Genomic DNA, 20743 nt, shown 5'->3' on the forward strand with positions numbered 1-20743 from the left:
TCCGGTCAGATGTCGTACGTACCTCGAACGCACGAGCTCCGCCAACCCCTCAAGCGCCGTGCCCGACCACCCCCACTTCTCGACCACCCTCCCAGCCCACCGAGGCAGATCCACGAGGCTCCCCCACTCCTTTACAGGACGCTCCGCGATGCACTGCGCACACGCACCAATCACCCACGCCGAGTTGGCATATGTCGCTTCGTACTCCGCGCGCGGATCATGCTCCGAGTCTTCCCACAATGCGAGCTCGCGGTCGATGATGTTGACGAGAAGCTTGGGAAGAGACGGGAGGAGGTCGGCGAGCGCGAGGACGTGCGCGAGCACCCGCGCCTGTGTCCAAGCGTTCAGCCAACTACGGCGTGACAAATGAGAGATCGTACGCACATTCTCCTCAGAACGCTCCCACCCTTCCAATCTTCTCTCGACCCACGTCCACAGCCTCTGCTTCCACACCACATCCATCTCCCCCAGCCTCTTCTCACGATGGAGCGCCGCTAGCAATTCGAGCGTCTCCCCAGAATGGCTCTCCAGCAACTTGTGCGTGTTCGCAGAGACATAGGGTAGCGCGACGAGCTTCCACCCGCCCCAAGATAGCTCCGAGAGCGCGCCGGTGAGCTCGATCCCAAGCAACGGTCGCTCCCAAGCATGCGCGAGGACCTTGCGCGCGTGCGCCATCCAGAGCGACATGTCCCCCGCCGTGAGCGCGCTAGTGGCGAATTTGAGGAGTGCGGAATGGAGGACCTCGGACGTGGGGATGGAGGGGTACTCCGAGAGAAGCGCGCTCAGTTGCTTGTCTAGGAGAGGACATGAGGTCTGGCTATTTGCAGGAAGAGGACCGAAGGAACTCACGGGACATCCGGGAGCCCTGGCGAACGGAGCACACGATGCTGATCGCTTCGAGGGCGCGGCGGACTCGTTCCTCGTCCGCGGACTTCACGACCTCCGCAAACCGGTCGACGATCGCTTCGGAAACGGGTGAGAACTGGTCTGCGCTCTTGCAATGATGGATGAGCGCAGTGAACACCCGCCGGATAAGGGTGTACGCCTCCTCTTCAGCATCGCAGGTCAGGTAGAATTGCAGGAGGGGGCAAACGAGACTCGACGTGACCGTGTGCAGCGTTTGGGAAACGGACTAGGGGATAGTGAGCGATGCACGAGGATCACGCTGGTGATACACGCACCTTGCAAGCCGTCACGAACGTCCACGCACACACGTCACCCAGACCTCCCGTAGAGCTCGACGCAACAACCCTCACGGCGTCCTCCCTCAGAGCCACCTTGAGCCGGCGGAGCACGGCGCCCCAGACTTCCGCTGTCGCCCGCTGCACCTCAGGATGGCATTGCGGGAGGACTTCGCAGAACGCGTTCCACGCTTGTTGGAGCAGCTCGGAATCAACAGAGGGTACGAGGACGTATTTGAAGAGAGCAGAGAAAGTGGCCAGAAGCGCAGTGAGAGCCTCTGCGGACAGGGAGCGGGGAAGTAGTTTCAGGAGTCGTCTGAGAACGCGAGGGTATTCCGGGGCGAGGGTCGTTCGCAGGTCGTGTGCGAGCTTTTGGAAAAGACTACGTACACCATTCGCAATCGGTTCTCGGGAGAGCAAGGAAGGGTACGCACTCTAAGATGGCCCGCAGCCCTTCGTCATCGCTCTTCGCTAGTGCTTCAAACCACTGCTCGAGTATCTCCTTCCAGTTGTGCAGCAGCAGAGGCATCGAGGCGGATAGCGGGTCGGCATCGCGAGCGAATTTGAGGAAGGCGGGGGCGAGGTTGAGATCTTGCCAGTGGAGGAGGGCTTCATGGAAGTGCGAATCAGTGTCCTACAACGCAAATGAGCCATGTTTCCATTCACGTCGATTATCGCTAGCTTACGGTGAGCTCTTGATCGAATTTTGTTTGGTCAAGGGCGGAAGGTAGGTGGACGCTCTTTAGAGTGTCCTTGTAGGATTCGTGCTGCGATTTCTCGTCAGCCGTATATTCATATGAGTTATCCATGCCTGCGCGTACCTTGAATCGTTTTGCTGGACGCTGTTGTGGGTGATCTTCCATGTTGGACGGAGAGGAAGAGTGAGCAACTCTCAGAAGCGGAAAATCTGGTCCAGTTAACGCTCACAAGTCCTTTGCTTGTGAGTTTGACAAGTATGGCTTACGTGATATTGGTGGCCATCTATAGCCAATTCAAACCAGATAACAAATCAAGTAATGTATCAGTATTCCTATCGTCTTCTGTAAACTCTTATTCTACCCCCATCCTCCGATGCTTTTGTAACCCGCGCAACAACGTCGACGCGATGCAGTCCAGGTGCGTACAAATTGGCAATCCCCTGCAAATCAAACAGTTGACAAGTGATGTTGATGGGGGGGCAAGGGCGGGGCAAGCCGCAGACGTCAGCGTACGAGATCCAGAACACATCACAGACGGTTTCAGGCAGAGATATATATTGACCGCCCGACGCCCACTGCGCCCGCGAGCTCCCACCTTTTCTACCGGGTCAGTATCCTACACACTCCTTTCTTTACCTATCTGTCTCTTAGGCCTTCCAGCCTACGCCTTACGCTTTTGCGTCAGTCCTTGTCCTTCACGTCCTCTTAGTCGATAAATTACGTGACGGTGAGCTTCGGCTTCCAAATTCGCGCGGGCGTGTGATCTGACGGAACGCGGACCTTGGACTGTTTGAGCAGGTCATCCCGCGGCCAACGACCTTGTCAGACCTGTCGTTTCTCACCCCCCTTCCACCATGTCGACCACGGCGACCCCGAGTCCCTCCGCCAATGTAAGCTCGTCACAATCGCACTCAGCAACAGCGTTGGCTTTAGGCATCTCCCTCGCTGTCGTTGCATCTATCGTCTTCGGCGGCCTTGCGGTCTACTTCGTGCGGAGACATATGCGGCGGAAGAAGGCTCAGGAGCGCGTCGAGGAAATCTCGTCACATAGGCGGACATACATGGTTTCAGTCGACCCTTCGCATCTCGCTGCAAGGGTAACGCCTTTCGGGGTTGGGGTGAATGCGCCGGACGTTGAGGTGCCAAAGTTCGGTGAGTCTTCGTGTCCTGAGTATTCTTCCCCCCCTCCGGATCTTTTCGCGGTTGCTTGTGATGTTTGACGCACCTCTCGCGAGCCTGTGCGGGGTTTTCTCTGCCAATACTGCAAACATCATCTGTCTCAGATGCGCACCGACTACGGTCAACGTGTGACAGTCAGCGGCGGATGGATGTGCGAGACATGAGCATGTGGATGGCATCTTCCGGCGGGGCTGGATATGGGAGCATAGCTGTTGAAGCGGAACCGCATAATGCGGGAGCGCAAACAGCCAAGTTGATCCCGGTCATGAAGCACGCCCCTGCAATGCAGTTCCCAGTTTCGCGCCCTCCATCGCGTCAGATGTCGCGCGTGCAGCGCAGATAGCAGGAAGATAGATGGTACGGACGCGTCGTGCGAATCCCATGTTCAGCGTCCTTGCAATTGCTTCCGCTCCTACACCAACTCGACCATGCTCACTTTGCGCTCACACCCATCCTTCCCGCTTACATCACTTTTCTCTTATACATTCACGCGCTGACCCGCTATACGTAGTGCACACCCCTGGGGAGAATATGCGTGTCGCGTATCGGCGTTCTGATGGTGGGTGGTCCTTCCACCAAACAACGCCACAGCCTTCAGTCGACCTCCAACGCGAGGCGACGACGTCGACTATGTTCCGCTTGTGCCCAAGTCAAGGAGGCACGAAGGAGAAGAAGCTCCGTCCTGGGGAACTAACGACGCGCGGGTACGTCGAGCCTGACGTCGAGGGCAACCCTCCTCCTGCGTACTACCATGACGAAAGCGTGTTCAGCGATAGCACGAGTAACGCCGCGTGAACGCGACTTCTGGATGATGATTGCTCATAGTCATGCGCTCGCTATACACCTATGATGTCCCCTCACGCTATGTTTTGCACCATGCTATACGCTGCTCGCCAACACGCTATCGGATCGCCCATGCTCTCTATGCGTATTTATCGGACGCAGTAATTGCCGCTCATTTGTATCTATCCCCTACCCCTCTTCTCCTCCGTTCTCTTCAAAGTCGCAAGCTCCCTCTGTCCTAAAGGATTCGGGAGTCAGTTGTAGCCAAAACCGCTCGATCTCGAAGTTGAGACGCGTTCCCTCGGGCTACGTCCGTTCTTTTGATTCTATTTATCGTAGATTCAATCCTCTTCGCCTTAGAGCGCAGACGCGCTGATTTCTCTTTTGAACGCACTTGAAGTAGCACTTATGTAGTTGTATCCGGATAATTGTTGTCTGGTGCTTGATTGGAGCCAAGACTGAGTACGTGTGTCCTCTCGTTATGCATGTGTAAGCGCCTACATATGCGGAAGCTAGGGCTCCGGAGCATCGTTTCCTCTGCCCTCGACTCCTCACCTTATCATGCCGCCCAGACCGGCAACGAAGCCGACAACGAAGTCGGGCCCACAGAAGTCAAGTCCAGCAAAGTCCAGCAGGACGTCCCGCCAGAAGGCCGCCCCGAAGCAGCCCCTCCCCGTCGCGGACCGCCTCAAAAGACTTTTCACGTCGCTCTGCGCGCAGATCGACGGCGGGCACTTTGCGAACGCGATCAAGACGTGCGATAAGAGTGGGTTCCTTGTCGGCTCGCATGCGAGGCTTCGAGGTGGCTTGGTAACGCTGATCGGACGACAGTCTTGCGCCTTGACAAGCACGACCCCGACGCGCTACAGACGAAGCTCTTCCTCCTCCTCCAGACGGACCAGTATGCCGCTGCGCTCGCGATGGCCGATGCCCCGAGCGGGCTTCCCGGCGATACGGAGAGTACGGTGAAGGATCATACGTTCGAGAAGGCGTACTCGCTATACAGGCTGCACAGGGAGGCGGATGCGTCGGAGGCCATGAAGGAGCTCAAGGATAGGAGCGATGAGGTGGACAGGGGTGTGTTGCACCTAGAGGCTCAGCTGGTACGTTTCTCATCTCTGGCATGCTAGCGGGAGGTTGGCTGAATGGGATGTGTTGTAGGCGTATCGGCAGGGGAATTACCAGACCGCATTTGAGCTGTACAACCAGCTGCTCGATACCGCAGACCCAGTACGTTATGTGTCTCATGGAGTTCTCGATGCTCCCCGCATCGCTTGGGAGGTGGAGGTTCGAGCCAGGGGTGCGGATGCGAGATGTCTGAAGGTTCCCTCCAGGCGACCGCGCGATATCGCGTCGGCATTCATACGCTTGATCTTAAGCCCGTAACGCTTCGGCCCCGTTGAGACCGTGCGGCCAGTCCACCTATGAGGGCGAGCATTCGATGAATGCCGTGCGCTGTCGCATCACGCAAGGTGGACTCATACAACGCGCAGCCGGCGAAGGGACCGCGTCCTCACCTGTCACGAGGACCCTGCCTGTCATTTGCATGCCCTTGCGCTAACCATCCCCTCCCCTCTCCCACTCCCAGAACTCAGAAGAGCACTCCGACATCCTCACGAACCTTGAAGCGGCACAGAAGCACGTCGACTTCCTCACGTCCGGCTTCCTCCACGCGCTCGACGCGCTCCCCCCGGCCGTCTCGAGCACTCTCGAATCCGCACCGCCGCCAGTGGCGCAGCCCCACCAACAGCAGCAGGCCGTGCTCGCGTCCGCGCAAGCCCCCTCTGAGACGCAGAAACCACGGAAGGTGCGGATGAAGCGCGTGCCGAAGGGTGTCGTGCCCGGGGTCACGCCACCTCCGGATCCGGAGCGGTGGCTGAAGAAGAGCGAGCGGACCACGTCTGGGCAAGGGGGCAGACGGAGGAAGGGTGGTGCGGGTGGTGGGGCGACCCAGGGCGCTATGGAGTCTACCGGAGGTGCTGGGGGCAAGAAATCTGGTGGGGGTAAAGGGAAGAAGAAGTAGGCACGGGGGACCGGAAGGGTAGACGGCGCTGTAACGTGGTTGGTGTACAAAGGTTTAGGCGAGTCGGTGATCTCTTCTGTCACTGACATGCCGCGATTGAACCTGGTACATGCAGGGTTGTGTTCGCCAGCGTGTCATTGATTAAGGTTGCCTCGTGTACGTATATTGTGCATTGTATTAATTATGGTGCTGATCACAGCAGACTCCCAATTACCGACCTCGTGCTGCGGGGGAAGGTTTGCGGCCGTTCGATGGACCCAATCACGATTGCGCGTTATCAGCATTGTCTTTGTCCATCTCCTTCATGAACCAGCCCGGTAAGGTGGCAATTCGTCCACCTGGCTTGAAACGCCGTCGGGAGTCCCATCCTTGGCGTCCAGATGTGGACACGTGAATGCGCGTGGCGTTCGCGAGGTCGAAGACCATTTTGCGCGAGGTCGTTCAGGCCAGGCATAACTCGGTAGGCGAGGTCGAGTCTGTGAAGAGTCGGACGTCCACGCGCTTGGATGAATGGATCTTGGAGGATGGTGCTGAAGGCCCGTTCCTTGCACTTGCGTTCATGAAGACGGGAGTACTGCATAATATTGCCGTGGCATTGCTATGACTTCTGGAGAAACCTCATACAAGTCATGAAGGGGTTACCGTTGCTCCTGGGGACACCAGTCTCGGGAGTGCACCTCGGAGATGCGAGTGCGGGTTCAAAGGAAGACGGGTTTCTCCATCTCCGCTGCGAAACCTTGTACAAGCCTTGTCATAATTATCATGACGCTCATGATCCAGATCGCTATGTCGGTCTTCCATTGTCGATGTCAGACAAGCATGTTTCTTCCTGCCCTAACAGTCTAGGCGCGTGTTCGCCGCTCCAACACCTCGCGTTTCCGCATACAAGAGCAGACGTGCAGCGGACTTGGAGCCCTCAGCACTGCGGTCTCCTCCAGAGTCCTCAAGCTTCAGCCGAGCATTCGCTATACACTTCTAACGTCCACCATTCAGACCCACCACAACAGAAATGGCTCACCACGACGTCCTCGGCGCTGTCATCCTCGCTCGTAACGGCGACCGTACTCAGTGCTTCCAGCACCCCATCACCCAGAAGCCGGGGCCTACCCGTAGTACCCCGCTCGGTGAGGTGCGTCTGTTTCCAATTCGATGTCGTGTCTCCTTTTCTTCCTCTGTATTATCCGTTACACTGCGATGGAGGGCTAAGTGACGTGCTTTCACACGTAGGTTCAAGCGCATCAGCTTGGTCAATACCTTCGCGGCATCTATCTTGATCCATCGTCCTCATCACACATCCGCGGTATTCACTCCGACCTCGTTGATCTCACCGAGGTCGCCGTCCGCGTCAAGGTCGGTGGCGAGGGCGCCGCGGTCTTCGACTCCGCCACCGCGCTCCTCCAGGGCCTCTTTCCCCCGAACCCGGACAACAGGATCACGCTCGCGAACGAGACGACGGTCGTCGCGCCCCTCGGGGGCTACCAGTACGTTCCTGTTGAGACTGTGGAGCCCAGCAACGACCGCTCTCTCGAGCCGTGGACAGACTGTCCGGTAAGTCCGTTCGTGGTTGTCAGTTTGAGGGAGAGCGTTGTGAAATAAAGATTTGGAAATTCAGGCGTTCCAGAACCATGTCCAGAAGATGTACGCATCGTCCGAATTCAAGGAGGCTTCAAAGGCTGCCCAGCCTTTCTTCCATGCGCTCAGAGACTTCGCGTTTGGCCAGGAGCTTACCCTCGAGAACGCGTACAACGTACGTCCAACACGCTACCACGTTGCATCTGCGTTACAGTCTCTAACGTGGATCTATTTCCACTCAGGTTTGGGACTTCGTTCAGGCGGGATTGATTCACAACAAGACGTACGCTCACCGCCTGCCGCCCACGTTTATTGAGCAGGCGCGTGGCTTTGCCAACCTGCGCGAGGATCTGGTCTACTCCGACAAGCAAATGGGTGGTATCGGAAACAGTGAGGCTCCCTCACCATAGAAGTGAAAAGGAAAGGGGGAAATTGCTGACGATTGCGGTAGTTGCCAGCAGGACCGCCCTCAGCTCGATCCTCAAGGCCCTGCAGCGCATTGCTTTCAACGGCGACCCGCTCCAACTGATGGTCATCCAGACGACATACCAGCCTTTCATCTCGTTCTTTCACCAGACCGAGGTCGTGAAGTCCCACCCCGAGCTTGCAGCCATACGTAAGTGTCCACTTTTTTCGCCGAGCCTACCAGCCTAACGTTGCTCACAGCCGACTTCGGCTCCGCGCTCGCGATCGAGCTCCGCCGCGGTCCCCCTCCGGACGCTCGCGACTTCCTCCGCTTCAAGTTCCGTAACGGCACGACCGACGACTTCGAGACGATCCACGTGTTCAAGCACCGCGAGGATATTCCGCTCACCGAGTTCATCTACCGTCTCGAGAATTCAGTCATCAACAGCAATCGCGAGTGGGCGCAGGCATGCAGCGCGTCGTCCTCGACCGTCCAGGCGGCCTGGACGAAACTTGGGCTCCCCGAAGGCGCGACGACCGGCAATGCGACCGCTGACGCTGCTGTCGGCTTCGTTCTTGCGTGCGTGATGTTCCTCGGGTTGTTCTTTGCTGCGAAGTTCGTTCGTGGCAGGAGGGCCGTGCGCCTTCGCGGTCCCGAGGTGCGTATCCCTGTTTGTACGTGTTGAAAGTGGCGACGGCAACTAACTATGGAACATTGATAGGAGAGCCTCTCGTCCGTCCCTTCCGAGAACGTTGTTCAGGGTCGCGATGGCAAGGCAGCTACTCGCTACTAAGCAGCTCGCAGATCAAGGTTGTTCATGTAACATCTGACTAGGACAATTTCTTGTGAAGGACGTTATGTAATAGTGATGTCTTGGGTAGCCTTTGTACGTTGTCTCTCATGGATTGTAATACTATCGGATCGTTGGCACAGCATGCATCTATGTATGTCACCCCAATGATGCTCAGATCATGTGCGTACATGAAAGCTGGGTGCCCTGGATAGGCAACGAGTACTCTTTATTCAATTATCAATCTTCTGTCAGGCCTGGACATATAGAGTACTCGAGGTCTGCGTCCGAATCGGTTTGGTCCAGGTGCCAATGTCACCAGACATCAGAAAAACCTGCGCAGGTCTTAGAGTGCCGAGTAAGACCTTTCAGAGCTCTAAGAGCTGCCTTGTAAGGGAATTTATAGGCGTCTACGCACCGCCACCCGTTAGCGCGCAAGATCTGTAAGAACTCGTTTAAGAGGTCGGATTGTGTCACCGACACCAGGTGCACAAAGCGTCCAAAAGCCCCCACAGCTCTCATGCATGATTGCGGGTAGCCAGGGATGCTCTCTGCCTGATTTGAAGGAGAACAGACGCCGGAAAACTGCAGGATGCAGAGCGCAAGTTGGCGGGAGGTGCCATTTAAGAGTTTTCAGCACTCAGAGATTGTCGGTTTTACTGATGCGAGGGTGTCATGGGTATGACACATTAGTTAATACTTAGTACCTTCAGCGCAGCAACTCTCGCAATGCAACACCTGAAAATGCCCTCGGCGACTCGAACGTGGAACGTATACCGGAGGTTCCCGAAACAAGGACAGCAGCCTGGTCGAAGTGTTCGTCCTTCACGTCATCAGTACTCGAACAAGAAAGACGCGCTGGGCAGAAGAAGCGCCATAGAGATACCGGCAGCGCTAATTGTCCGTCGTGCGATCAGTCTCTGCCTTCCTGATATGCTTGGGCCTCTTTCACGGTTCCCAGCAACTCTCGCGATGGACGGCGATCTTGCTCCTGCCCGTCATACGATCAGCCGCTTCCCCGTCGAGGTCTGTGAGAACATAATAGACCTCCTTTACTCGGTGGACGTCAAAGACCAAGTAGAACATTCCCGCGCCTTACACCACTGCGCCCTAGTATGCAGAGCTTGGCGTGTTCGCTCACAACGCAATCTGTTCTACTCGGTCGTTCTCCATGACCTCCCAGCACTTCATAGGTTTGCGGCCGTCCTCGGCAACGGACCTCATCTACGCGACTACGTCCACGAAGTGACGCTCATCGGACGCACCCTCCACACCACAGCAAGTCCCCTCTCGGTCTTTCCTGTCGTCCTTCATGGGAAGCTTCCCAGGCTAGAGGAACTTACGATCAACCATGTTCGCGAAGACGAGAGCTGGTACCCCAGAAAACCCGTAGTATCGGAGATCGCGAAGCCTCTACAGTACCTGCCTCTGCATCCCCGCTTCCCCCATTTTCTCTCGGCATTCAAGAATGTCGCTCGTCTCTTTGTCATCAAGGTTACATTCCTGCACCTCAACGACTTTGTCAGGATCGTCAACGCCCTTCCGGCCTTGCAAATGCTTTATTGCCATCATGTGCGCTGGAGGACCCTCGGCCCTCTCCCGGTGTCTACAAGACCGAACCTAGACGAGCTGCAACTGGTATGAACCTGCGATATACGTAGCCCACTCGCCGTAACACTATTCATCCAGTTTGACGTGGATATACACTGCGTCCAAAGACTTGTATCGGCATGCGGGCCCCGTCTCAGGACATTGACGGTTAGCATGCCCTTCTTCCACGATGCAGAAATGCTCCATCCCGGTGTGTATATTTCGCTTTACGTTGTCGTTGCCAGCCTAGCTGTGTCATTGACGCACCGCACTAGTCAACCCCACCACGGAGCACACGATGGGCATCGACTTGAGCCTCTGCTCGACGCTCGACCGATCGTACATCTGGCTGGGTGCGGAGTTCGTCTCCGACGGAAAGTCGCTGGACATACTCAGGGCGATGCTCGACACCTGGCAATGTGTGGCTCCTCTCCGACAGATCGCCCTCGCAGCAGTCCCGCAAAGCGACTTTACGCGGCAATGCTTCGCAGATCTTCTCGTTACAGTGGGTCGCGTTCTGGAGGACTGGCTTCGTGGATCTCCGGCACCCTTGAATGCAGACGGAGAGGACGGCAAACAGGGCAGTGGACGACGGCGGATAGTGGTCTATACGTACGACTGGGAGGTCTGGCAGACTTGGTGGTGGACGCATCTCCGAGGGTGTTTCCCGACATTCGCAAAGCCTGGTGAGCTCTGGATGAGCTATGAGCCTCGTAAGTGATCCCCCAGTATTGTGGCTTGCAGACGCGCGAAGGTATCTCATTGTATCGCTTGCAATCTACTAGCTCCCAATGACCGACTGAAGTGGCAAGACATCCATGCACCGCCGCCAATAATCCCGACCACTGGCTAGTAAACTGGTCGGGGACTCGACGAAGGTGGAGCTTCACGTACGCCGGCACTGTCCGACAGATGCGGTTGATGCTGCTACTAACCGCGCTATCACCTTCGCATGCTCGCCACCGGGACCAGGTCCGACATGTACGCGGACGGTACGTCGTCCGGGGTCGTCGGAGTGGAGCACGGGCTTGAGTGGGTGGTGATCGGCACAGAGGAGCAGGCTTTGCTTGGGCGTGAGGCTGGGGAAGGCTGAAATAACACAAGGCGGAGAACAGTGAAGCGATGGAGGCGAAGAGGGCTAAGTGTATTATCAAAGGGGATTGGACCGGGCGGGGTTTCGATTTGATTAGCGTTTCAGGTATCATGTCGACGTGTGTGCTTCTGAGTACTGAAAACGCGCCGCGTCAAGCTGTGCACTGCGTAAACCATCGTGAACGTGGGGATTCTGAAGTGTGGGGCCATCGCTGCTGCGGATGAGGCCTAGAAATCGACAGTGGCACCGGTGCGAAGACGGGACGGGCTAGGAGTGTATGGAATTCTACGGCTGGCATAAAGACCTGTGCTTCTCCTTACCTCCGGTAACAATGGTGTGACTTTGTTGAGTGCGCAACCTGAGAGGAAGGCATCCGAGAGTTTACTCCGGAGGAAGAGAGTCGGGTACATCCCCTGCCAACAGAGGTGGATAGAGCTGCACAGGTGGCGGCGTTCTGGATGATCTGCAGGTGTAACTCGATTGGTACCGAGCTCGTCTATCACCTTCTCCTTGTCACCAACAGAGAGCGAGGCGCAGCGCAGGCTCCCGGGTCTGTAGAACGTACTCCCGGACGTCTCTTAGTGGGGCCCGAGAATGCGGAGCCTTGAGACTTTTGCTTAGACGTAGGATGAGTACTACGTATGTCCAACAAGCTCATAGGATTGGCACCTACTGCAGCCGTGTCTGAGGCCCTCTGCGTCCCCCATAGCAACAACGACTCCAGCGGAGCCGCTCTTGCGCATAGCCTTGACCGCGCCGACAATTCTGACATATTCATTTGGCTCGCACTTCGGAAGGACGACTAGCTGCGAGACGTTGTATGCGGTGTGGACGTGCTATCAAGGCTACTAACAATTGACAATGTCAAATATTGAGTACTGACGAACGTCGTCTTGGACACTTACGTCCACCTATGCCTTGCATATCGTCTCAAACCTGCTCCCGGCGGTCTGAAGTCTACGGCTGAACTTGCTTTGGGGCCTTGGGTTTTGGCAGTCGCTTCCATTTGAGTTCATGATTTGGCTGTTCAGGCGGACGAACGCGGGGGTGTCGCAGAGCGCGCTGGTACGTAACATGTGTATCTGGTGTGGGTTCTGCAGCTGTCCAGTGAAACTTCGCCGGTAGGGTACTAAGGAACGCAAAGGACGTAAGGGAGGAAGTGGGGAGCGACGGGCTGGGAGCGAAGATGGAGCCATAGCAGATGATTAGGAGGAGCGCACCCGCACACCTGGATGGGGAGACCGCTCTCCATAGACCGCACGACCCACCACAGCTCCCTTCCCTCAACCCCCGAAGACAGCTACGTTCGCCTGTGCGACTTCAACGAACCCAAATGCGGCTGCGTGTGTTCAGCCTTGTTTTCGTGACGTGCTCAGGTCAGTCGGGAGTGGTTGTGTGGGGCAGGCTAATGCGTAGTCTTGTGGCTAACGTTATACGTGAGTGCTGTTCAAGACCAACGAAAACGTGAGAGTGATACTTACAATGATTTCACACATCTGTACATCATGCGCGTAGACAGCGAGCTTGGCTCCTCCTGATCCACAATACAATAGCCCCAGGGCATGCGCTGTCGGAAGATAATGCATCAGCCGGAATCAGCAATCAGGATTACAGAAAGTGGGATCGACGTCGGCGAACGCGCGCAGATCAGAAAGTGCCTAAGAAAAGCCAAGCGAGAGGAGAGACAAACAAGAGCGGGAACGCAGGGCAGCTAGAAGCATTGAGCAGGCCCTGACCGAGTGGCCAGCTGCAGTGACTTTTCGGGCTGCACATTCCCCGTGGCTTTGGAATTCCTTACGGACATGCGTGCAAGGTTGAAGGAGACGAAGATCCTAGTACTGGTTAAGACGAGCGTGGGACAGGCACACGGGCGTTCACGTGGACGCGCTTTCGGCTGATCGACGGTTGTCTCTTCCTCTCAACTTGGCGGTTTTCGTGACTCACTCGCCCAGAATGACGAGTTCGGGCTGCTTTCTTCGTCGCGGGCAATGACCGATAGCGTCTCGTGAGCTTGCTTGTCGTGCCATATATCCAGATACCATTATTACACAGTACACGCAGTACCCTCCAGCTTCTTGTCTGACCTATGAGTGACGACTATGCGGTCTATCCACCCTGGAGCTCTTCCATGATAGGTTCCTCCGCCAGAACCTATTCCGTAAGCTCACTGGTATTTTTTCTCTAATGCTTCTCAGGGTGCGTAGGATGTTGTGAGACAGTGTCATTACTGTTATGGTGAGCACTCCGTCCACTAAAGACACCGTCGTACATGCGCGCTGACTAGGCATCGTGCATAGGGATCATGAAATACGTCCACCAACCACGAGTGCCGAGAGAGGAGTATATTGCGAACGCCTGCCTGCACTATTCAACATCGAGGTATCCTCATATCATTCACTATGGCTATAAGGCTCAATCAATGATGTGAAACTCTACAACAACGCAGCGATCGCCTTGCTACAGATGTGGGTCCCGCCTTGGTCTTGTCAGGTTTGTCCCTCCACTGAAAGTATGGTTAAAAGGGTTTTCCGCCATCATCGCTCGAGTCCCTCCGACTGGACTCGAGCCCTCGCTAGGCGTGATATAACATGGTCAGCTCTTTCTATGTCTCGAAATACGGAAGGGAATACTCATCAGAGTGGGTGCATTGATGATCCAGAACGTAGAACTGCTTGGTAATCTCGAATTTTCACAAACCTCCTTGCATGAGCTGATTTCCAGTCGACCTTTGCAGAGTTCAAGGCAAGAATCTCGAGAGGCTTCTACCGTTATGCGCGTGGGGTATGTACGCGATACAGCGCGTCTCTGTAGTATATAATGGCCACCGAAATTGGCCCATCTTACGCATCACACTCCCAACTCGCGAACCGCCTTCAAATCGCAAACCGCCTGTTTCAACTGGCAAAACCGCCATGACTAGCCCCGCGACTCGCAAACTTGGCAATGCGGATGTTCGGCGATGAATGCATGCCCATCTTCGGTCTTCCGCTGACTATGCTACGGGCACCTAGGCTCTGGACGCCGTCCTTGAGAACGGATATATTCACATCGACACTGCTGACGCCTACAATGACAACGAAAGGCTGATCGGCAAATGGTTAGCAGACCTTCTTCCAAGCCACCCTCTATCCCATACTCTTCTCGCTCAGTCCTTCTTGCTCAGGTTGCAGAAGAGCGGTAGGAGAAAGGACATCTTCCTCGCTACCCAATTCGGATTTGCCATCGATGGAAAACCGTTCCCGGACCGCCGCATAGTCTGCGGCGACCCCGAGTACGTGACCCCGAGTATGTTGCTAAAGCTATTGATCGCTCGTTGCAGCAGCTCGGTACCGACTATGTCGACCTGTGGTACCTGAACCGGTACGTTCTCCAAATGGGATACAATAATGCAATTCTATGACGACGATGCGTACATCGCAGCACCGACCCAATGGTTCCCATTGAGATAAGTGTGAAGGACCCCGGTCGTCCTTGGGGGAGGTATGTTAACTGCTGTACCACAGCGCACCGTAGAAGCGATGGCCGAGCAAGTGAAGTGCGTGATCTGACTACCACTGCTCCATCTCTGTCTCACCGCAGTGCTTCCTCCCCCCTTTTTCCTAGGGCCGGGAAAGTAAAGTATCCGAAGTGTCAGCTGACACTCTCAGGCGCCCCCACGCCATGCACCCATCGCTGCGCTTCAAATAGAGTATTCCCCCTTCGCCTTGGACATCGAGGACGAGAAGTACGGGGCCATCCTGAAGACCGCCCGAGAGCTCGGGGTCAAGATTGTCGCATACTCGCCTGTCGGACGAGGCATCCTCGCGGGAAAATACGTGCGTCCCACGATCAGTCTACATGACGAAGACCCCGCACGCGTGACTAAGTTCATCGTTACCTCCTTGTGGTGTGGAACTCGCTTGCTGACTTGCCGGAGGACGACACGCGGCGCTATCTCCCTCGTTTTTCCGCGGAGAACTCCCCCAAAGTCCTCCAGGCCGTCGACGTAATCAAGGGCATCGCCGCCAAGCACGGTGTGACCACCGGCCAGGTCACCCTCGCCTGGCTTCTCGCACAGGGAGACGACATTCTGGTAATTCCCGGTTCTCGCAACCCTGCAGCACGTATCCTGCCAGTGATCCTAGACAACACACACCAGCTCAGATTGTCGATGCATTGCTACAGAATATGAAGGAGAACACCATGATCGGAGCCGTCGACGTTAAGCTCACCGCCGAGGAAGTCGATCTGATCCGCAAGGCTGCTGTCAGCGCAGACCAAGCCGATGTGTTACCCTCCTGCATTCCAGGCTCTTCTCATGGTGGACACGCCCTTCTTGGAGTGAGGCCGCGTATTGTCGCTCATAATGGAGTAGCCGCTATCGACAATGAATTGTGTAATATGTATGCACGTTCTTGAATGTGAAATAGAAACACCTCTCCGGTTTCATCCCATCGACGACGAGCAGGCGACGACTCCGCTCGAACAACCACCGTCATGCATGTATGATGATGGCTAAGGCAGCGTTGGGTCTTATGTTGGTATCCACAGGCAAAACTAGAGTCAAAGCTTGCGAACACACATATATACGATGGTTGGACACAAAAAGTACAGCACTTGGTTCGTCGCGTTCAGGGTCCATGTCCATCAGATTCTGTTGCTCTATCCTCCCTGTCTTCCTGCCCGTGCAACACCCATTCACAACACATTGCACTTTGACCCAACTGTCCCCCACACATCCCATCCCCCTGCAGCCGCCCCCGCCTCCGCACCAGAAGACGCCTCGTTCTGGGTGACATCCCCTCCCCTAAGCACGTTCGCGGCGTTGAAACCCGCAGTAGGCATCACGCTCTGCCCGATCGACTCCCCAGCTTTGAGCAGCGTCTCGATCGGCACATCCGAGTTCTTCAACAGGTCGTCATCGAACCTGTCCGTATCGCTGTGCGTCAGTCATTGAATTCAAAAGAAGAGGAGATGAAGGGAGGGGGGACGCACTTAATGATGCCTTTGGGGAACAGTATGACGACGGTGCTGCCCCCGTAGGCAAAGTACCCAAGTTCGTCGACGCGTTTCACCGTGGCGCCCTTGCCTGCAGTCCACGCGATGCTGCCGACCTGCACAGCTACCCATCAGCCCATGCAGACGAGATAGGACGTAGTGGCACGTACAAGCATAGCACCGATGGCGACGAACGCGACAGGCGCGTTCGACTGCGCGTGTGTCATGTAGAGCACGGAGCGCTTGTTGTCGGTGAACACATCGAACCCGGGCTCGTTCACCGCCTGCGGGTTCACTGTGCGCACGCATTGTTGTTAGCTCGTATAAGCTTCGGAGTTGAGCTTGGCACATACCCGTGTAATATTGTCCAGGGATATCGGTGACATCCCCGAGGACGCCATCGATCGGGCTGTGGAAGCGGTGGTAGTCCTGCGGAGCCAATCTGAAACACACGGTCATATCAGGTCTAAAGCCTTCCCAGCGCGACAGTCATGGGAGTAAGACGTACCGGAAGATGCCTACACTCCCGCCCTCGAACATGCGTGCCTTCTCCGACCCCGGTTCAACGCCCAGCAGCGAAGCGATCGAGAACTTACTACCCTTGATCCTAACCCACGAGCATAAACGAGACGCTCTGCCGCAGACGGAATTGCTGACAGAGAAGGGCGTACCAAAACTGCTTTGCAGCGTCGACGGTCGGGTAGACGGTCACACGCGAGTCGGCGGGGCTGCAGAAGCCAAGGGGGTCGTCTGCATTCTGCACCAGACGCGCGCCAGGCTTGAGTTTCCTGTTATTCACATTCACACGATCAGCATCCGTAGGCTTCATGTCAGTTCTGATTTGACGTGCGCAGTCCCCTTCTGCCTTCTAAGACGTCTTCTCAGGCACGCCGCAGTAACGCGGTCGCGCTAGGCAGTGTCAAAGTGGGCGGTGACACGCATTGAACATCGTAAAGCAGCCTCATAGCAAAGGGGATGTACCAATCCTGAGACAACTACGCACAGCCAACTGACCGAAGCAAGGAAACGCACCGGTAGAAGAAGTCATTGAAACACTTGTACTTTGTGATATCCGGCTGCTCCAGCTCGTCGAGGCCGATCGAGTACGTGTTGACGAACGAGGGGATAGACTTGACGGACTCGGGGGAGTCGTAGACCTTCCCTTGCTACCATTGCGTTCAGTGATGGTACACAAGAGGAGACCGAGAATAGCCACGCACACGAAGTGAAAGATCCTTGAGGACAACTTCGACGGAACGATTGTGCAGCAACTTGATCTGGGTGCCGCCGTAAAACATCAAGTGCATACCTAGCCTACGTTCCAAATACACAAGTCAATAACACATTCCGTTGAGGTTGCAGCATTCAAAACCGACCATCCCCAGCATGAACCTGGAGAAACCCCTCACAGGACACAAAACATACGATCAACCCGGAGGCGAATGCCGTGTACTTGTAACCAATTGACTGCGGAAGGCACAGGCATGTCTAACACAACCCACGAAGGTTCCATAGTGCTGACAGACGATGTCTCTCACAAGAATTCACGTAGGGCTCCGTTCGAATTCGGAGACCATATCCATGTTCACCGCAGATGGAGACCTGCCGTGAAGATTATATCTGGGCTCAGACGACGGTCGGGTCTACACGCGTCCGCAAAGTCGCATCGTACACCGAGAATTGGCCGGGGAAAACGAGGACAACTTGCATACGCCCCGGTAGTGTTCCCAGGAAACGGCTGAGATCGAGCGTGAAAGGGGTTTCTGTTGAAGGGCAAGGACCCGCTCAGGTCCAGAGCGTGTCGCTCAGCAAGGGCGTCTTCAGCGATGACGCAATGATGTCTGGTCGAGAAGACCCGTTGAGGATGTGCGACTGACTGGAAAGTGTTTTCCCCGAACACTCTTTTCAAGTGTTTGGAATTCCTTTGACCTTGGGCAAACCCTTAGGTCAGCCCTACGTCAGGCCAAGGCGACTCGATATCGGACCTCACGCATGTGAGACTCTCTATGAGCCACCGACTCCAACGGACCCTAGTGGAGGCCTGGTGTGCGGACTGAAGGCATCACGCGGGCACCGGGGAGATATAACGCGGTGACCTCAGGGGGTCGAGCCTTGACACGCTCAACTTCCGAAGGCAATCGCAGGAAGACACGAGGTTGGAAACTCAAGGGACATCCCACACGACCAGTCGAACTTTGAGACTCGATGGAATATCATCTCACTCACCGAGGGTAGATAGGCATGCTCTCAAATATCTTCTCGCCCGTGCTCCGTACGATGACGAAGTTGCCTACATGGTACTCGTTCGCGAGCTTCTCGAGACCTGGGATGAGCTTGTGGATGAGCGGGATGTTGTATAGCTGGTGGAAAGGGGCGTGTATGGACTGCTTGACGTCCGCGTGCTCCTCTGAGTGGTCTACGAGCTTGTCGAGGGCGTCTGCGACCTGGTTGGGGTCCTGTACCTCGGGGAGGCTGTCAGGACGAATGGTTTCGATAGGCTTGGACTGCGCGGCTTCGGCTGAGATGTGCGCCATGGCTGGGTAGTGATGGTCGATGTATGGAAAGAAAGCAGGGTGAGGTAAGGTACGGGGGTGGGGTCATATAAGGGACGAGCGCAGGCATGATTGGGGACAGAATTAGCAGCGTCGACAGCGCCCGGGTTTTGCGGTCTATAGTGTGACGTTCGCTCCCATTGGACAATGGTGACGTCTAACCTTAACCTCACTTCGAAAGGTTCCTTGGGCGTCGACCATCGCTCCTTCCGGTCGTCACCATCTCGTTGCCTCGTACATTTCACATTAGGTGAGCCCTAGTCCGAGTAGATGGGAATCCCATGAGGGGCCAATTCGAACGCTGTTTCCTACTGCCCTTCACTCGTGCACACGAATCATCTCTGATTAGAGTCTTGCACCGGGCTATCTCCTACATCCAAGTACGCTCGATGACGACATTCTGCGGCGCACACGTCAGGAGAAATATGCACAAGTGTCCGAAACGTTGACACAATGGCGTCTCGGTGGCTCTCTTTATCTTGTGCATGGCGCGCCTCGCGCCAGGAATGACCGCGGGTCTACCGGTGAGCCTTTCGACCTTCCCGCAGGTGCGTAGGTCGGTCGGATACGGGTCGCAGATCAGGTAATCCGTCTCTGAAGGGATACGCTCGCCACATGGCTAGTCTCCGTATGCCACTGCAGAAGGATGTCGTTGAGCTCTCCCTGAGCACTGGATGCTCACGGTATCGAGTAGCTACCCATCGCTACGACCCGGAGAATTCATTCGACAATGTGAATACCAACGCGGTCAGATGTTCTTGCCCCCGAGCCGTCCTTCCTATAGATAGTGCGGTCTATCCTCATCTACGAAAAAGTTGTCGCCCTTCACAGAGTGCGTACTTCCGACCCCATGCGTATTTGACAGGGGGACTCAGGCTCTTTTAAGTATGAATGCATCCGCAACGCCTCGTGCTGCCTCAAGTTTGCTTCTATGGCGCTATTCTCGCGGACATACCTGTGGTCTAGCCCTTCACAGACTACATCCACCTTCGCAGGCACCCGCACCCTCACCGAGACGAACATATTGTGCATACTGTTCAGCACTTCCTAGCGTTCAGACAGACCATTCGCGAATCGAGCAGGGACTTGCGTCTGGACGCTTCCGGACCCCTGCGAGCTGCCCCGGGCCGTCTACCCTGTACGACGTATGCCATCGGCTCCAACTCTACCGTCCCCTCAAACCTGTGTCGCGGTAATCGGTTACGCTACGGGGGGTTGTGCAACGATGACCCAGACCACTATCCTCTGCCAACCTCGACAACGAAGCCGTCCTCGTCAAGTTCTGCATGCGGACGCACATCGCGATCTCGCGGACCGCAATTTCGCCCCCGTGCTGCACGCACTGCAAGTAGGAATGTCGCGTGATCGACAATCCTAGTCGCGTCGGATGACACGCTTTCAACGTGAACACACACGATCATGCACCCTTCCTAGCCATTTCGCGCCCTTCGAGACATCAACTGTCTCTCCTCCGCATCCATCATGTCACGGACGTTGGACAGACGCCCCTTTTTGCCGCCCATTCCCCTCCCTTTGACGCCCACCTTCCATTCGCGGACCATTTCCTTTTCTAGCCCATCCCAATTTGGACACTGTAGATACGTTCCCACAGCCGCATGCTACGATCCCGTGATCGCCATGCCCTTGCCTTTTCTTTCTCGCCCTTTGTTCTCTCTTTGTCATCTTCACTGCCTCACTCTCGCGCCTTGTCCTTGGTTGCTAAGCAGCCCCTCTAGTATATAAAGACCCCCTTAGGCGCTCCCTAGTCCCCATCTCGACCTCTTGGTCATTGGGACTAGGTGAGTGACCATAGCGTTGTACTTCCCTTCGAGTGCTAATGCATAACTTGGTCATTGGGACTAGTCTGTCGCTGTCCGCGTGAAGACTAGCTTTCGTAGG

At 55.8% G+C, this 20743-nt stretch overlaps 8 protein-coding genes across 8 annotated transcripts; 6 read left to right on the top strand and 2 right to left on the bottom strand.

The window, feature by feature from the left end:
• Window positions 1–18: 18 nt before the first annotated feature.
• On the bottom strand, window positions 19–2044 carry DICSQDRAFT_14427 (uncharacterized protein; the record flags this gene model as incomplete). The annotated part of the gene is made up of 7 exons (XM_007371003.1): window positions 19–330; window positions 385–794; window positions 850–1132; window positions 1182–1563; window positions 1616–1815; window positions 1868–1948; window positions 2003–2044. Coding segments are annotated over 7 exons (1710 nt in total), but the record flags the coding sequence as incomplete, so codon positions are not given.
• Window positions 2045–2412: 368 nt separating this feature from the next.
• DICSQDRAFT_157996 (uncharacterized protein) lies at window positions 2413–4285 on the top strand. The gene is made up of 4 exons (XM_007371004.1): window positions 2413–2486; window positions 2565–2606; window positions 2678–3031; window positions 3570–4285. The coding sequence occupies exons 3-4, from the start codon at window positions 2734–2736 to the stop codon at window positions 3851–3853; spliced, it is 582 nt and encodes a 193-aa protein (XP_007371066.1). The 5' UTR covers window positions 2413–2486; window positions 2565–2606; window positions 2678–2733; the 3' UTR covers window positions 3854–4285.
• A 117-nt stretch (window positions 4286–4402) lies between these two features.
• Window positions 4403–5864, top strand: DICSQDRAFT_71995 (uncharacterized protein; the record flags this gene model as incomplete). The annotated part of the gene is made up of 4 exons (XM_007371005.1): window positions 4403–4607; window positions 4673–4944; window positions 5003–5071; window positions 5430–5864. 4 exons carry the CDS (start codon window positions 4403–4405, stop codon window positions 5862–5864), a joined length of 981 nt encoding a protein of 326 aa, XP_007371067.1.
• Window positions 5865–6873: 1009 nt separating this feature from the next.
• On the top strand, window positions 6874–8635 carry DICSQDRAFT_183939 (phosphoglycerate mutase-like protein; the record flags this gene model as incomplete). The annotated part of the gene is made up of 7 exons (XM_007371006.1): window positions 6874–6993; window positions 7092–7412; window positions 7477–7611; window positions 7679–7826; window positions 7888–8052; window positions 8103–8500; window positions 8564–8635. The coding sequence occupies 7 exons, from the start codon at window positions 6874–6876 to the stop codon at window positions 8633–8635; spliced, it is 1359 nt and encodes a 452-aa protein (XP_007371068.1).
• Window positions 8636–9604: 969 nt separating this feature from the next.
• On the top strand, window positions 9605–10276 carry DICSQDRAFT_72016 (uncharacterized protein; the record flags this gene model as incomplete). Its single annotated transcript, XM_007371007.1, has 2 exons — window positions 9605–9985; window positions 10034–10276. 2 exons carry the CDS (start codon window positions 9605–9607, stop codon window positions 10274–10276), a joined length of 624 nt encoding a protein of 207 aa, XP_007371069.1.
• Window positions 10277–10396: 120 nt separating this feature from the next.
• DICSQDRAFT_175132 (uncharacterized protein) lies at window positions 10397–11075 on the top strand (the record flags this gene model as incomplete). Its single annotated transcript, XM_007371008.1, has 3 exons — window positions 10397–10433; window positions 10498–10935; window positions 11008–11075. 3 exons carry the CDS (start codon window positions 10397–10399, stop codon window positions 11073–11075), a joined length of 543 nt encoding a protein of 180 aa, XP_007371070.1.
• A 3152-nt stretch (window positions 11076–14227) lies between these two features.
• DICSQDRAFT_175133 (Aldo/keto reductase) lies at window positions 14228–15639 on the top strand (the record flags this gene model as incomplete). The annotated part of the gene is made up of 10 exons (XM_007371009.1): window positions 14228–14266; window positions 14327–14412; window positions 14479–14569; window positions 14635–14675; window positions 14736–14795; window positions 14895–14928; window positions 14963–15172; window positions 15232–15387; window positions 15480–15560; window positions 15604–15639. The coding sequence occupies 10 exons, from the start codon at window positions 14228–14230 to the stop codon at window positions 15637–15639; spliced, it is 834 nt and encodes a 277-aa protein (XP_007371071.1).
• A 190-nt stretch (window positions 15640–15829) lies between these two features.
• On the bottom strand, window positions 15830–18826 carry DICSQDRAFT_93902 (uncharacterized protein; the record flags this gene model as incomplete). Its single annotated transcript, XM_007371010.1, has 9 exons — window positions 15830–16221; window positions 16290–16408; window positions 16463–16587; window positions 16646–16734; window positions 16801–16899; window positions 16964–17080; window positions 17325–17458; window positions 17513–17606; window positions 18519–18826. The coding sequence occupies 9 exons, from the start codon at window positions 18824–18826 to the stop codon at window positions 15993–15995; spliced, it is 1314 nt and encodes a 437-aa protein (XP_007371072.1). The 3' UTR covers window positions 15830–15992.
• Window positions 18827–20743: the final 1917 nt, after the last annotated feature.

Source organism: Dichomitus squalens (genome assembly GCF_000275845.1).
Source record: "Dichomitus squalens LYAD-421 SS1 unplaced genomic scaffold DICSQscaffold_84, whole genome shotgun sequence".
Taxonomy (NCBI): domain Eukaryota; kingdom Fungi; phylum Basidiomycota; class Agaricomycetes; order Polyporales; family Polyporaceae; genus Dichomitus; species Dichomitus squalens.

Excerpts from the sequence above, each read along its gene's own strand:
- DICSQDRAFT_157996 (XM_007371004.1), top strand. The coding sequence starts at position 2,734 with ATGTCGACCACGGCGACCCCGAGTCCCTCCGCCAATGTAAGCTCGTCA. Across the intron at positions 3,032-3,569 it reads CGTTGAGGTGCCAAAGTTCG|TGCACACCCCTGGGGAGAAT; the intron begins GTGAGTCTTCGT and ends CGCTATACGTAG.